This window comes from Sturnira hondurensis, unplaced genomic scaffold (genome assembly GCF_014824575.4).
Source record: "Sturnira hondurensis isolate 20B ecotype Veracruz unplaced genomic scaffold, ASM1482457v3 Scaffold0004136, whole genome shotgun sequence".
Taxonomy (NCBI): domain Eukaryota; kingdom Metazoa; phylum Chordata; class Mammalia; order Chiroptera; family Phyllostomidae; genus Sturnira; species Sturnira hondurensis.
This window is the reverse complement of record NW_028076767.1, coordinates 45,578,314-45,595,154: the sequence shown is the minus strand read 5'-3', so window position 1 is coordinate 45,595,154 and position 16,841 is coordinate 45,578,314. Positions and strand designations below refer to the sequence as shown.

Genomic DNA, 16,841 nt, shown 5'->3' with positions numbered 1-16,841 from the left:
CCCCTTCGTCCCACACAAGAACCTGGGTCTCCCCCCGAAGGAGTCCAGTTATAGCTGAATGGATTTGTGAGTGATAGCCGTCCAGTACGGGGTAGCGGAAGGAAAAAAAGCCCTTACAGAAAATTCAGTCTTCAATATGTCTTTTCAAAATAACACAACTGTAAAGTTATGGACACTGACTCTATCTCTGCAGATCTTGGCAAGTAATTCTCAGAACCCATTAGAGCACAGTTCAGTCTGGCACCTCAGGTCCCACACTGTCCACATTCCCTGCATCCCTCACCCCCCTGCTAGTCATCATCGCTCCAGTCTGCAAAGGACTCAGTACACAGAATTCTTCAGGCTCTCGAAGGAGGGGACGCACGAACAGGGAACCTGCGGAAGAGGGCAGAGCAGCTCTTTCCCAGGCCCCTACCTGCGTTACACTCGGTGATGCTGCCCTCTACAAAGGTGGAGCCTTGGGGACAGGCACAGCTGTATCCTGCGGGTCTCAGGAGGCAGAGATGGCTGCAGACATTTTTACAGCGGTTGGGCACTGGAAAGCAGATGAGAACAGTGGTTAGGTTCTGAGGAGGAAATGAATCTCCCAGCCAAGAACATGCCCATCGACTGACTGGTAGCCCTGACAAGTGACATCCCAACACCTCTAGGCCACGTGCCACCTGGCTGGTGCTCACCCTCACTACACTATCACCCCCCCGCCATCCACCAAAGTGGCACAGTCCTGCCCTGCGCCTCCATTCCACTTCTGCACCCCTCACATTTCCTACTGGCGTCAGTATTTCCTCTGCCGCCCTAGTGGGTTTGAAAGGCAGGTGTCTGGTTGCTGAATGACCTCAAAAACTGGTCAGTGCTAATAAGCAAGTGAAGATGATTCAACAGACCCCATGATTATATCAAGATTTGTCATACCCAAATTTGGGTAGGTCATTACGTGTGGTCCATCCAATGCACACATTGTATGTGATTTCCACCCTCACCTTCCAAGAACTTCCTTCTGTGTTTCAAGGAGGTGTGTGTGTGTGTGTGTGTGTGTGTGTGTGAGAGACAAGGGAATTTAGAGCTGTGACGATCAGAATCAACTAGGAACCATTCACACCAATGGATGCCCAGTCACAGGAATTCAAATTGAAATTGGTCTGGGAAAGAGCTCCATCATCACTGTTAAAAGTCCCTCCAGTAGTTACAGAGCCTTCTGAATTCTACCTTAGCATATATTATGACTTGTGCGAGAGTTAGATGATCTCTAAATTCCTTCTCAGGTTAACACTCTGTGATCCCGATTCTCTGTCACCTTAAATGGAACCATAGACAAGGCATGGCAACAAAATAAAAAGGTGTATCCCAAAAGCCTCACTCAGAATCTATCCCATTTATCATTTCTTCAGCTCTCAAGAGCAGGGCTTTTCGCACTTTGGTGTGACACAAAACACCTGGGGAATCTATTCCAAAGGGTTGGGTGGGGCCTGAGAGTCTGCATTTCTAATCAGCTGCCATAGGATACCAAAGCTACTGGTCCAAGACCCACACTTGGAGTAGGGCCTGGGGCAGGGATCCTCAACATGTGGTCCCCGAACCAGCAACAGTAGCATCAGTTACAAACTTGTGAGAAACGCAAAATTCTTAGGCTGCCTAAGTCATTTTAAGTCGTAAGCCCCACAGGTGGGGCACCACGACGTGTGCAACAAGCCTTCCAGATGGTTCTGATGCGTGCCACAATGTGCCAACTACTGGTTCAGAGTGACTCTAACCTGGCACAGCAGGGCGGGGTCTCAGACTTACACAGGACGGGGCACCTTCCAAAGGGGGCCCAGCGCATCAGCTGATTGCAGTGCCTTTCCCTCAGGGGTGGTCTCCAGATTTCCCTCTGCCTGACTCCCAGGCAACCTTCTCCACAGGGGCCACAGGGGGCTCACCATGTACTCTCATCACCTGCCTGTAAAGCTGCCAAGCGTGAGAGCCACAGGAGCACTTAGGACACGGCACCACCGATGTCCGGAGAGGGGCTGGAGAGCGGGCAGTCGTGACCGGCAACACAAGGCGGTTTCAGAAAGGGCATTTGCCACCAGCGTCATCTCCTGGGAGGCTCATCTCTGAGCTGCAGTTTGCTAAGGCTGATTCAGGGTGTTAGACTATCAGTGAATTTAAGGGGGCCTCAGGCTCCACCTTTGTTTCACACACGGGGACGGGGAGGGAGGCAGCTTATCAAGGGTCACAGAGCCACAGCGTTCAACCTGGATCTCGGCACACTGATCACGACTCGAATGGAAAGATGCTGAGTTTGGGGTTTGATGGAAATGAATTTAAAAATGATTTCTAACTTTAAAGCCTGTCGATCGGTTGTGTCACTTGGGTATAGAGAATAAAACCTCTTTACATAGTCTTGGAGAAGACTAATTGAAGTAACGTGTCTGGGTTGCCACTGAAGAGAGAATTGGACATTTAGAACTTAAAGGCTTATTTCCTTTCCTCACTTCAAAATTTGCCCTTCCCTTCCAGCCTACTCCTTACACAGGTAAACTTACGAAACAGGGCCCAGGACTGTTTCATAATGAAAAAGAGGGGAGCGAGTAGAAATGCACCTCACAATTTTAGAAGGAGGCTCATAGGGCTCAGGATAACTTGCTAACCTGGTTGCGAGAGTGGGTACAACGGATGATATTCGGGAAACCCATTGTGTGACCTGTTAACCCAACTCACACTTAGCCGGGGTGTGGCACCTGCTGGGTTCTGTGGCCTGGCAGTTCATACTCACAACCCCAAACAGTGAGGACCGAAATATTTTTACCTTGGATCTGCTGGTGGTGTACATAATTTCATTCAACCGCCAATTAACACACACACACAGCCCTTTCACAAAGCAAGAGATAAGCCTATTATAATCCACTGCCATTTTCTAACAATATAGTCATTAATCTGAAATAATGAGGAACATCGTCTCCCAAGGTTAGTGATTACCTGACTGGTTGTATCGATGTTGATGAAAGACTCGAACTTGAGTGAGCCAAGGGCTCACTGTCATCATTCTTTCTTTCTCGTCTTGCCCAAATTTATCTTGCGTCCATACTTCTCCCTTATCCTTGGAAACCCAGTACAACTGGTCTTCGAAGATGTCAAGACTGTAAGGGCTCATTGCTGCTTACCCACCAGGGAAAACAAAAGAACACAAGGTTACGGGAGAGAAAACACCCTAACCCCCGCCTCTATCTCATTCTGCTTGGATTAATCACTACTACGATGCCTGGAAAATTCAGGATCATCCAGGCAGACTTTCTGTGCATGAGGCTGCAGAAGTGTGCTGCTTTGGGAGATCAAAATAAAAAAAATTAAACTGGATTCACACTCACTGGCAAACACAAATTATCGGGGACTTGCTCACTTTCAAGTTGCTGATTTTATTTTACTTTGGAAAATAATTTGTACAGCAGAGATTTTTTTCTTTGAACTTAAGACACCACTTATCAGGAAAGCCTGAATTGTGTTGGACTGCTGCCATTCTACAGAGTCTGGATAAGAAAACAAAACGTTTGTCTCCTTCCAGATGGTTCCAGTTGCGCACAATAAAGAAGCCGGCCCATTAAACACACGTGTCTAGAAGTGGTTGGACGGATTACCACCGGCACACAGGAACACCACCTCTATCAGGGCCACCTACCTGGCAACTCGGGTATTTCACTCTCTGCTGCTGAGAGCATTTTTTAAATTACATAAAAAGAACAAAAAGGGCATAATTACTGCTAATGAGTTCGTTCACATTTAAAACTGCAGCTGCGAGCCGGAGGGAGTGGTAATGAAGAAAATATAAACCATTTCCTAAAATCAGCATTCCTTTCTAAGAAAATGGGCAAAGAGACTGGAAACATGCTCATTGATTATCTTACAAATGAAATTCTACTTCGTTTCTAACCTGCACTGGCAACGGTTCTCCTGTCAGTGCCGTCGTACTTCATGGTTTCAATGGTTTTCTCCTTGAAGTCACTCCAGTAGATGCGGTCATTGTTCAGATAATCAATAGAAAGACCGGTCGGCCAACCCAGGTCCTCATGAACCAGGACGCTCCGATGCTGCCCATCCATCCAGGCCGACTCGATCTTCGGTTCTGTGCCCCAGTCGGTCCAGTACATAATCCTGTAACAGAAGGTTTCCTCCCTGCAGCATTTCACCTAGTGAAGCTTCTCCCCTGGAGGGGAGCACGGACTTCCCACAGGGGAATCACACGGTTTTCTTAGTGGCAGGGGTGCAAGGTGATGCTGTTTTTATACTTTATAAAACAGAGAGAGGGGAGGGAGAACTGGCACATCTGCCTCTCTCCTTCCCAAAACTTCACTTCCTCAACAGAAACTGGCCAGCCTTGCCCAAGGATACACACCCTAACCCTGTAAAGTACACACGTGATTACAAAAGCTGTTCCTTCTTCAGAAAATATTTATTGACTGCCTACCGGGCGAGAGGCACAGTTCTGTGTTTGGGATGCCTCAGAGACCAAAACAAGGATCCCTCCTGTCATGGGGCTTACTTACACTCTAACTCTTTTTAAAGGTATTAGTTTGTGTCCAAAATTATGACTTAATTATACAAGAACTGAGCAAACCAGGGATTGTGCCACTTCAAATATGTAGAGAGGATCAGTCAGGCCGGGTAAGTGAGGGGAACCGAGCAGCTATAAACGCCAAGTGAAGGACAGAACAGGATCTGTCTAGAGGTCCCGGCAACGTGGCAACAAGGAAGCCACGCCTCCCTCAGGTACCACTGTTATCCGTTCTTCTCACTTTTCAAGCCCCAAATACAGATCTTAAAACAAAAATTTTTATGTGATCAACTAAGGGGAAAAAAATCTGTAGCTCTGTTAGTTCAAGTCAAAGATGTCTATGGGCCATGCTAGCCCACCAGCCACCACTATGCAGCCTCTAATCCAAACCAGTCATCGGGTATAGACCAATAGCTAAATTCGACTGAGGGATGTGTGGATCTTAGATAAACTGGGCTCTGGAAAAATTGGGGCCAGAGGCCTTCCCCTTACACAGCACCGGTCTGAAGCCTGGTGGGTCCTAAATGACCTTCCGGGCATATGATTCTTGAAAATAGTCATAGATGCCACTCCAAAAATGTCCAAGGACAATTTCAATACAATTAGAAAAATCGATCAAATACATGTAATTTTTTGAGAATCCAAGTAGAAAATACCTAGACCATGAAAGACCCCACCTTCGAGTACTCACCCTAGTTTGGGGTTCACCACCACTGCCGCCGGTTGGTCCAGCTGGGTGGTGATCAGCCACTTTCTGTACCTTCCATCAAGTTCAGCCACCTCAATTCGTTGGCTCCTGGCATCTGACCAGTAAATGTGCCTGAATTTACAAGGACACAGTGAGACAACAGAAAGTCTAGACCGGTCACTTCTGAGGAGCAGGCGTGAAGATGAGAGGGGGCATTTAGTCTGGGAGTTCTGGCTGGCAAGACGGCTACTCAGATGCTAGCGACCTGGGCATGGTCTCCCACCCTGGGGACTGCTGAGGGGGCACATTCGGAAGGTTACAGGGACGAAGGTGGGAAGGACGGAACTCCAGCCTGATCGGCCAAAGCCGCTGAATCAGCTGGGACCAGAATGAGGGTGGACCTTACATCCAGCATTAGTATGAGACATGCCTTCCCAGGTAACAGTCTTAAGCACTTTGGGGCTATTCCTTTAATTCTGATTGCCCATGAGTCAACTTCCTTCTCAGCCCAAGAACCCCACTGGAACCAATAGGAATCTGGCCTTGGTTCCACGGGTCAGTGAAAGCAGCCTTCCAAAACAATTCAGCCAGGCCATCCTGGGCTTCTTCCACCCCTAAGACTTGCAGGTCTCAGTCTCTCACAAACAGAAGGATGTCCATCCATTTCTTAATTCATTCTTTCCTTAAGCCTGAAAGAGGGGTCAAGCTTCAAACATGAAGATAAATCTGGCATTGCCCGCTTGTTTTTTAGGAGGAAGTGTTAAAGTCAAGAGTTTCAAGTTCTGGATTCTCTTAGGTTTTACTTCTTGGCAGAAAATACTAAAACAGAAAGTCTAGACCGGTCACTTCTGAGGAGCAGGCGTGAAGATGAGAGGGGGCATTTAGTCTGGGAGTTCTGGCTGGCAAGACGGCTACTCAGATGCTAGCGACCTGGGCATGGTCTCCCACTCTGGGGACTGCTGAGGGGGCACATTCGGAAGGTTACAGGGACGAAGGTGGGAAGGACGGAACTCCAGCCTGATTGGCCAAAGCCGCTGAATCAGCTGGGACCAGAATGAGGGTGGACCTTACATCCGGCATTAGTATGAGACATGCCTTCCCAGGTAACAGTCTTAAGCACTTTGGGGCTATTCCTTTAATTCTGATTGCCCATGAGTCAACTTCCTTCTCAGCCCAAGAACCCCACTGGAACCAATAGGAATCTGGCCTTGGTTCCACGGGTCAGTGAAAGCAGCCTTCCAAAACAATTCAGCCAGGCCATCCTGGGCTTCTTCCACCCCTAAGACTTGCAGGTCTCAGTCTCTCACAAACAGAAGGATGTCCATCCATTTCTTAATTCATTCTTTCCTTAAGCCTGAAAGAGGGGTCAAGCTTCAAACATGAAGATAAATCTGGCATAGCCCGCTTGTTTTTTAGGAAGAAGTGTTAAAGTCAAGAGTTTCAAGTTCTGGATTCTCTTAGGTTTTACTTCTTGGCAGAAAATACTAAAACGAGTCTCTCCTGTTAGCCTGCAGGCACAGTGGGGACCTAATTAACTTCTTCAGAGATGTTCAAGTCTTCCAGGAACACCAGACAAGTGTGTTTAAAGGTGCAAATTAACTAACAAGGCAAGTTACTTTCCATTCTCATGGAGGGCAGAAAGACCCTGAGCCTTTTCTATCAAACATTTTTCCATTGTTAGTTCATTTTCAAGGACACAGGGGATTCTGCTTGAGCTCTGTTTCTCATGCTGTCGCTTTTCTACCAATGTCACCGCAGTACAAGGCTCTTCAGTGAAGAAGGAGCTTACTGACATTTCCCACATGAGTTTGCAGCTCATGCATCTACCTTATGAGAAACCTGCTTAGAGGTCTTACGTAGGGATCATCCAAAATGTGTGACTCTGCTCCCCGGGGACCTCAGAAACCTAAAAGAGGACTGTGGAGCTGACACCTCTACTAAGAAAAAGCCCCGGTGATTAAACAGGGAAGTCAAATCTCCAATCTGTTCAGACAACATAGCCCACTAAAAACACAAGGTGTCGACTGTTCCTCCCCAGAATAATTACCACTGGGCGAAATGGTTCATCTCAGTGGCTTTCCTGGGAGAACCGTGAAGCGGTCCCATTTCCTCCCCAAATGAACAGTGCCACTGCAGTAAAGGCTAATTTTGGAATCCAGAACTCTGGCGGCAATAATACTCTCCTAGATATAAATATAGAATCTTGACCTTTGTCCTTTGCCAAACTTTTTCAGGGCTCACACAGAACAATGGAAATGGGCATATTTATAGGACACGCTGGGGAAAACAGGTGGTTGCTGGAGCTGGAGCAAGCCCAGCCGTGACCCAGCTGCACCAGTGCCCATATCCGGGTCCAGCCCAACTCATATGCCCAGGAGAGCAGGAAGGGGCCACGCCAGGTATACAGAATAGGCAAGAGGGGAAGGAACGTATGCTAAGCTTACCTTCCAACCCAGTCCACTGCTAATCCATCCGGCTGCATTATGTATTTCAGGCCTAGGTCAAGCACCTGCACGTGGTTATTGCTACCGGATTCAAAGTTGGGGATGTAGGCACGTTTGATAGCACCAAAATTGGAGCCGTGCCCTAGCACAGTGTAATACAGGACGCCTGCAGAGGCAAGACACACATGCCAGTTTCAGGTTAAGGACGTCAGGTAAGAGAGAAACAGGGGTCAAGGTGCTAGAGCAACTAGGTGAAGCACTGTTCCTTTATGGACATCTATACCTCCTCATTGTTCCTATAATACTAATAATTCAATTACACCAATATGATCAAACCCCAAAACTTCTCATACTTGAAGAGCTATTGGCTACGAATGCTTCAATTGATAACCCCAATACATACTCAGTCATCTTTACCTAAAGGTAATTCATTAAAATATATCCCAGATATTTACTATCATTAGGATCAAGTTCTAGTTTCCAAAATGGAATATACAGATAAACCAGGGGCAGGCTGCTGAGAGTTTGAGATCCTACTCAGTAACAGTGACAATAAAGGAGCCATACAGATGAGAAGCCTCATTTTATGTACAGACTAAACGACAGTGGACAGCAGGCATTATAAAGAGCATGGGAAGATTGTGACTTTTGAGGCACATACTTCCCTAGGTATATAATATTCTTTAAACGCGTACTGTATTATGTAACTGTGTGAAAACACAATAACAAATCTCCACTGCATAGTTTTCAATAGTTTGCGAAGCATTTTCACATTCATGATCTCATTTGACCTTCAAAACAACTCTCAGAGGTAGAAAGGCAGAACAAAATTTCTTCTCTTACTTTACAGATAAGAAGTGGCATTCCAGAGGACTGGTACAATTATTTAAGGTCATAAGGCTAGTAGATGAGAGAGACAGGCATAGAAAGCGACTTTTCTGACTCCTGCCCTATGGCCACCTCCCGCACACCGTACAGAGCTGTGAGAGACTTAACAATAAGCACTACTCAAGTTTTTATTCATGAAACTAGATTTTTTGAGCACCCAGCACATACGCTGTCCTGGAGGTTGGGTGAGGTGCTAGGCATGTAGACATGAATCAGATTCAGTCTCTGGCTCCAAAGAGCACATGGTTATGAGGTCAGGAGAAGAATATGTGGACAAATAACTCTAACTCAGTGCAACGTGTGCTTTAGAAAAGGCATGCATAAAATGTTACAGGCTCATGGCTGAGCAGTCACAACACTGTGCCGGCAGGAGTTACAGACGATGTCACAGAGAAGGTGACATCTGCACTGGGTGTTTGAAGTTTCCGTAGAAGTCTGCCAGGTGTGCAACAGTGCGGAAGAACGAGATCTGGGTAAGCAAAGACAAGGAAGCATTAAACAAAGGGATGTGAAGTGGTCCTGAAAGCGTAAGTCCCAGGGACGGCAAGAGGTTTGGTGAGAAACGGGGAAAGGTTGCCTGGAACCCATGACCATGCTGAGGTGTCTGGAGCACGCTGGGTAGGAGGATCTTCCGTTTCCACTCATGCAACAAGATTCACTCATTAAAAAATAAATCCCCAAAGCTCAACACCTTACACATCAGGTAATTCAATCAACATCAGTGACAGATGCCAAAGTTCACACTCACTGAGCGCTGTGCCCTCGGGATCCCAGTCGTAATCGACAGCCTGAATGTGTTCCTGTTCCTCGAGGTAATCTGCATACTTCTCGGAGGAAAGGTTGTATTTCCGAATTCGCACATTTTCAGGAAGTAGCAACAAAGGAGGGTCCCCTATAAACAAATAAAAGATTGCTTTACCTGTTTGGTTTCTACCTGAAGTTTTCGATATAAAGTAGGATATAAAATAGCAGGTATCCTCCCCCTTTAACGACAACAGCAACAACAAAAAAAGAAAAGAAAAAACACATGAGTTTTTATAGGAGTCTGGCTATCTCTGCTAACCAGGTTGGACAGAGCTGACTATTCATTCAGCTGGAGTTGCAAAATCCAGGACTCTGGACGCTCTCATCTCCAGTCTGGTGGGAAGCTAACATTTCTGCTGGGGACACTGTCAACTGCTTATTCTTTGTGCTCAGTGGAAAACAGTTTGTGGGGGTGTCCAACCTCCGGCCTGCAGGCTGCATATAGCCCAAGATGGCTGTGAATGCGGCCCAACACAACATCGCAAATGTACTTAAAACACGGTAAGATTTTTTTGTGATTACGCGCCACAATGTATTTAATGTGTGGCCCAAGACAACTCTTGTTCTTCCAGTGTGGCCCAGAGACACCGAAAGGTTGGATGCCCCTGGTTTAGAGAAAGGCAAGACCAAGACCCCCATCTTCTTTTCCACTGATCTTTCCCCTTTATTTGCTGACCATAAAACAAAGAGGATTGCAGACATTCAATCTCACAGAAGAAATGAAGTACATATAGTCTCACTAAAAGTTTACCAGGAAGTCCTCATTCCTCGCTCTCTACTGACAGATTTTATGATTCTTTTAACAGGTAGTTTTGGCTCCATGACCCAATTTCGCTTCCAGCTAATAACGAAAAACAGCTTGCTCTTGATTTTTTTTAAAAAACTTTTTTTCAACTAAAGTAGATATTTTAATGGTGTCTCATCCTGAGTTGCATTGTCTAAATGTTTCTATTTAACATACTTGCCTAATGGCAATTGAATCTAATTTAAGTAACTTTGAAAGTTTACTTTATAAACTTCCTGTCTTGACATTATGTTTTATATGAATATTCTAATTTATTTCAGTTATCTTCTTAGTTAAAAGATTTAACCACTTTATAATTTGCTGCTTAATTACCAGCCCAACTGCTTGAATGCTTTTGCCCTAGTTTTCCTTCAGCGTAAGAAATGTTTGGAGGGTAAAATATTTAAGTATGCTAGTCAAATGTATATGTTAAAAGCCCAATTTGTATGAAAAAATTAAATAGCTATTTTACTCTTGGTTTTCAAAATAAAATGCTGTTTTCTTATCAAGTTCCTTAAACCTTACAGGTGTCCGACCCACGGCCCGCAGGCTGCCTGCAGCCCAGGACAGCTGTGAGTGTGGCCCAACACAAAATCGTAAGCTTACTTAAAACATTATGAGACTTTTTTGTGATTGCATGTCGCAATGCATTTAATATGTGGCTCAAGACAACTCTTGTTCTTCCAGTGTGACCCAGAGACACTGAAAGGTTGGATACCCCTGCTAGTACAAACTTTAAACTCAAATCTGCAAGATCATAAAGTCCTACGCCCCTCGCCTGTTAATACACTGATTCAAATCACACCCCTGGAAATGTGGACCGCGACCCTTCTGATTTAACAGTCTTGTTACTGCTTTCTGTAGGCCTGCTTCGCAAATACCAGCGTGAACCTAAACTGCAGAACTGATGTTTGAACTTATGAATGTGCCAGGCTTCCTGGCACATTCTGTCTGCAAACAATAAAAAGGGAAATGTTAACAAGGTGTCTTTGATTTGTCCCAGTCAAATGTAACTGTTTTTTTTTTCTTTTTTGTGATCCATCTCAGATGACAAGGCCTCAGACCTTGATCCCAGTGGGGAGCCCCATTAATTTCATTCCACTGATTACCATCCCATAAGCAAGCTTCCATTGTTTGACTCTTCTGGAGGGTGGCGTCTCGTCCACCTTCTGACGTTTTCATCAAGGTGGACAAGAGGCTAATTCCAGGGCAAAAACAACACCTGACTCCTGTTTGAATTCCTAAATATTTGTTAGGGAACTGTAGTTAGTGTTTTAATCTGGCAAGGGAGGGAAGAGGAGAAGAGACAGGATGGGTGCTGAAGTAACTGATGAATTAAAAATAAGACTTTAAGTCTAAAGTTTATGTTCTGGTATAGCATACTTATCCACATTTATTTCTCCAAGAGTTAATTAATCCCGACATGAACCCTCATACCATCAGCTTCACACCGATTTCCATAGACGCCACTCAAGGACCTGAAGCCTTCGGCGCAGTAACACTCATAACTTCCTTTGGTATTTTGACAGTTCTGGGGACACGTGGCAAATTGCTCGCACTCATTGATATCTGCAGGCAAGATAAAACCAACTATGAAACATCTGCTCCCATCCACTCTTTAGAAACCCTGCTTCTGCTTAAATCCATATTCACACACAGGACTGAAAAGGCTGCAGATGAAAAGAAGCAGATACCAACACTTGTAGAATACTCTGGTGTTTCAGATACTATTTCACACACTTTCCATGTTTTTCCTCCTCACTCAATCTTCTAGAAAGACTCTGTAAGGTATGGACTGTTATGAAACCCAAAGTCCCAAAGCCGGTAAGTGATGAAGACAGGGTTTAAACAGAAGCAGTTTGACTCTGTGCAATAGCAGAACAAACTTTTCCCTTTCCGGAAGCAGGTGTTGTTTTATGAGCACTTTCCCTTCTGCTAACCAGCTTCAGGAATGGGAGTGATTGAGTTGGTTTTTCAATGGAGTTCTTAAGCTTCTGCTTGCAAAAGAACTCTTCCAATCATCTGACGTTAGATGTAAATTCAAATTAGAAACAGTAAATTAGTTAGAAACAATAAATTCAAATAGTTAAAGACATTTAAAATCATCCTCATCACTTACCATCTTGAAAAGCCATCTTCCAACTCTATACATTAAAACATTTATGCTGACAGGTTTGTAATATGTTGTTTGACTCAAGATAAAATATTTGACTTGTGTTCGTTAAAAAAATGTGATCTCACACAGTGAAACAACAAACAGCCGTCATCACTGAGGCCTTCATAAATCTCATCAGTTTTAGAGCTGGCCGCTGAGGACGGGCGGCCAGCCCCTGCAAGTCACTGGTGAGACAGCACAGGAAAAAGCACTTGGCATCCCTGAGGTTTTGTTTGTTTGTTTGTTTGTTTGTTTGGGGGGGCGGTTCACAGCTCATGATTTTAACGAAGAAAACAGATCTTAACATTTGTCATCATTGGTTATATATGTCATGAATTTATAACTTACAACCATATTCAGACCCAATCATCACCCTCTGATAGTTAAGCTATGGGTGCACCCAAGTATTTTAATGAGATGGAACCACAAGTTTAGTCCCATTAAGAGAATTAAACATGGTTTAATAAAAGGGAATGAGTGGAGAACATCAAACGTGCAAGTTTCTTCTAACAGAAATTGTAGGAAATATACTCTACCATCACAGGAGTTTCTGTCCAAAACACCAGCTTTGAACCCAGGTCTACAGGAGCAGATAAATCCTCCCTCATTTAACTGGGTGCAGTTATGTTCACATACATTTTCAGCACACGATCTTTCTTTTCCTTTATCTGTAAAACAAAAATCCCAGCATTGCAAATGGAAGGTACAAATCAGATCCATCACAACTGTGCAATGCTAAGTAAGCGTTAGCTAGAACACAACAAAATACACATATTAGTCATAAGTCATACCATTGCTACTAGAACCGTAAATTGGTATACATGAAAAGAAATTTCGCAATATGTAAATATCAAGGACTTCAAAAATATTCATACTCTTTCATCCAGTTATTTCACATTAATAAATTTTGACTTAAAGAAGGAATAAATGTATGCACTATAATTTATGTTTAAGGATTATAATGAGAAAGTTTTGAGAACAACTTGAATGTACATTCAACAACAGGGACTAAATTATGGTGTACTGCATTTTATCAAATCTAAGGCACCACTAATGCAACATTGTGTATGTCACACTAAAATAGAAAAGATCTGGGACTTACACTGTGGCATGTTATTAAGTTTAAAATATATCCTGGTTTCAGAGATATTAAAAGTAAAAATAAACATGCTCAAAGATGTGTTTTTTAATCCTCACTCAAGGATGTGTTTATTGATTTAGAGAAAGAGAGAGAGAGAGGAAGAAGATCGAAACATTGATGTAAGAGATAAACATTGATCGGCTGCCTCATATTCGTGCCCCGACAGGGGATCGAACCCACAAGCTAGGTACGTGCCCTGAGCCAGAATCGAACCTGCAACACTTTGGCGTACGGGACGACACTCCAACCTACTTGCTGAGAAATCTTGCCGGGGATAAACGTGCATCTCGGAATCAATGTTTAGGATTTATGATTATCTACACAATGGATTGCCATGCAATCTTTAAAATTCTTGATTTCAAATGATACTTTCACACGGGAAATATCTCTAGTAAATGAAGTAAAAGATTGTAACACAATTTAGTATAGAATACTTCTTTAAAATTGTTTTAAATATCAAGAAATACCAAACTTGGATTAGTTCTCTCTTAATGATAGGGTTCAAGTGATTTTAACTTTTGATTGTTAATGTATTTTCCGGATTTTATGACTTTCATAATAAAAAATTCAACTACTAGTTTATCTCTGTAGGGCCCACACGGACAACTCCTGTTACCCCTGCTGTTTCGGGGTCCAGACCCTCCAGGGCAGCCTTTCGACAGTCCACACTCCACTTAGAACAGTTTGCTGCTCAGCATTGCCCCCAGGTCTTGTCTCTGCCAAATATCTGTCCAGGCCATCTGCCTTTCACACCTGTCATTCTGATCAGGTTGCTCCTTTTATCCCGAGTCTTCATACACCTCCAGACCTAGGTCTTACAGTGAAGCTGACAAGGATAGAATCAGATAGTGGGAGCTAATGGGAAGGAGAGTGGGGTGTGAAAGGGGGTTATCTCCAAAAAGGATCTCAAACCTCTTTAAACTTCTTCAGAAGTCTCTTGGAAACAGGCTTCTACATTTTTAGTCAAAGAGACTGTGGCACCTCCTGACTAAATTCTTTCAAATCCAAAGAGATTTTTTTTCTACCTGTCTTCTACAGTAGGCGATAAGGTGAACCTAACCACTTCTCAGAGCCCCTTAGGGTACTGACTGTATAGGTGTATGTGGTTTGAATAAACTACAAACATTTGAGTTTCAAAGAAAAACAACAACCACTAAATAAAGCACAACGTCATTCAGTAGAATGCTGCCCTTGGAGTTCATACGTCAGAGCTATACGCATAAAAGCCTTATAATAAAGTCTGAGCTCTTAACAACTACACACTGATGAAATAAGAGTCCTTAACAAGAGCAGAAGCTACACCAGGACCTTCTTATAACTTCTTTCATTGGAAAATAATAACTTTCTTAATCCATATAATAGCAGATTTACCCAAATCAGACATACGAATTTTTTTAATTAAATTTGCTTTTAATTAAATGTCACTTGAATAAAATCTACTGTAGTCAATTTTAAGCCTTTTAATTGGCTCAGGCAACTGGAAGAGAGTCCATGTTTGACCGAAGCCCAACTTGGAAATACTCCAAGAGCCTGGAACTATTCACATACCAGTCTTTGGACGCAAACTCAAATCTACCACCCAGTTCNAAAAAAAAGCAACCACTAAATAAAGCACAACGTCATTCAGTGGAATGCTGCCCTTGGAGTTCATACGTCAGAGCTGTACGCATAAAAGCCTTATAATAAAGTCTGAGCTCTTAACAACTACACACTGATGAAATAAGAGTCCTTAACAAGAGCAGATGCTACACCAGGACCTTCTTATAACTTCTTTCATTGGAAAATAGTAACTTTCTTAATCCATATAATAGCAGATTTACCAAAACCAGACATACAAAATTTTTTTAATTAAATTTGCTTTTAATTAAATGTCACTTGAATAAAATCTACTGTAGTCAATTTTAAGCCTTTTAATTGGCTCAGGCAACTGGAAGAGAGTCCATGTTTGACCGAAGCCCAACTTGGAAATACTCCAAGAGCCTGGAACTATTCACATACCAGTCTTTGGACGCAAACTCAAATCTACCACCCAGTTCTGCAAATTCTGTCACGTCCATGCTTTCTAAAAACTCTTGAAGTAATCAAGTACTTCACCGTGTCAAAAAACTCCAAACCCCAAGCCCTGGCTGGTGTAGCTCAGTGGATTGAGCTTGGGCCTGTGAACCACACAATCACGGTTCGATTCCCAGTCAGGGCACATGCCTGGGTTGCAGGCCAGTTCCCAGTAGGGGACTCACGAGAGGCAACCATACATTGATATTTCTCTCCTTCTCTCTTTCCCTTCCTCTCTAAAGATAAATAAATAAAATCTTTTTAAAAACCCTCCAAACCCCACTAAGAAATTTCATGTGAGAAAGGGCAAATCAACATGGTATGGTTGGTCATTCATCCCCTTTTGAAACTAACCCAGAAAACAAGTTTCCATAGAATCTTTGGGATGCATCACAAAAAACTGCTTAAAACCCAAGAAGGTGAAAGCATATGGAGCTAACTGAGGTGATTACGTCATAGGTTCCTAGTATTTGAAGAACTCCCTCCTTCTTCCTATAAAGAAACGGAAGCCTGGAGAAGCCAGTAGCTACCCAAAGAGGCACAGCTAACAGCAGAGGAACTAGAGGGCCGCTCTCCTGGTCTGGGGTCACGGGACTGTTCGGGTTCCGCCTCTGCCACTCTATGTGACTTCAGCAAGTTACGTAAGCTCTCTGAGCTTCATTATACAGATAGACATAATAGCAGTGACCCAATAGGGCTAACCTGAGTGACAAGTTAAATAATATATGTGAAAGCCTTTCATAGGAACTATGAAGGACTACAAAGGTGTGAATTGCTAACATATCATTCTAACATTTCTATCACAGTACTGGGACAGAACCATCCCTTGGTTGTGTTTTCCCACACAAACTCCTCTAAAAATAAAAATGTTCCTTCCAAGGTCCTGTGCCATTCCTATCTTTACCAACCACCCTCAGAAGCTTCTCCCCTAAGTGCCAATGATACTGCATTTGGGTTAAGATGGGAAAATGTGAAGCCTGGTAAACAAAATATGCAGCTAAGAGGCACTGAGTGAACTGAGAAGGGGATGCGTTCTACAGCGAGGTGGATCAGATCCCAAATCCTGACTCAACATCTTACTAAGAGAAAGAAAGACATGACCACTTTATTTAACCTGTAAGCTGGTTTTCTCGTTTGTAAGGGGGTTCTGGGGGAGAGAGAGAAACCTCACTCACTGGATTGCTGAAAGGGTGGAATGAGATAACGCACATAGTGTTTGGCTCAATGCCTGGTAGAGTAAAGTGCTCAACACCAGGCAGTGGTGGGCTTGACCGCCACTCAGTACACAGAGTAAATTAAAGAGAAATATGTGGTATCATTTACTTACGTTATTGAAGGCTTCCATCAGATAGGCCCG

The 16,841-nt window shown here is 43.7% G+C and overlaps 1 protein-coding gene across 1 annotated transcript in view; it reads right to left on the bottom strand.

The window, feature by feature from the left end:
- Window positions 1–16,841, bottom strand: part of LRP2 (LDL receptor related protein 2) — a 196,075-nt gene that overhangs the window by 18,638 nt on the left and 160,596 nt on the right. Inside the window, exons 64-71 of the mRNA XM_037044526.1 lie at window positions 12,828–12,959; window positions 11,574–11,705; window positions 9,297–9,440; window positions 7,661–7,826; window positions 5,220–5,348; window positions 3,908–4,128; window positions 2,959–3,135; window positions 416–535 (exon numbers count right to left, since the gene is read on the bottom strand). Of these exons, the coding sequence (XP_036900421.1) occupies window positions 416–535; window positions 2,959–3,135; window positions 3,908–4,128; window positions 5,220–5,348; window positions 7,661–7,826; window positions 9,297–9,440; window positions 11,574–11,705; window positions 12,828–12,959 (1,221 nt within the window). The remainder of the gene's footprint in view (window positions 1–415; window positions 536–2,958; window positions 3,136–3,907; window positions 4,129–5,219; window positions 5,349–7,660; window positions 7,827–9,296; window positions 9,441–11,573; window positions 11,706–12,827; window positions 12,960–16,841) is intronic.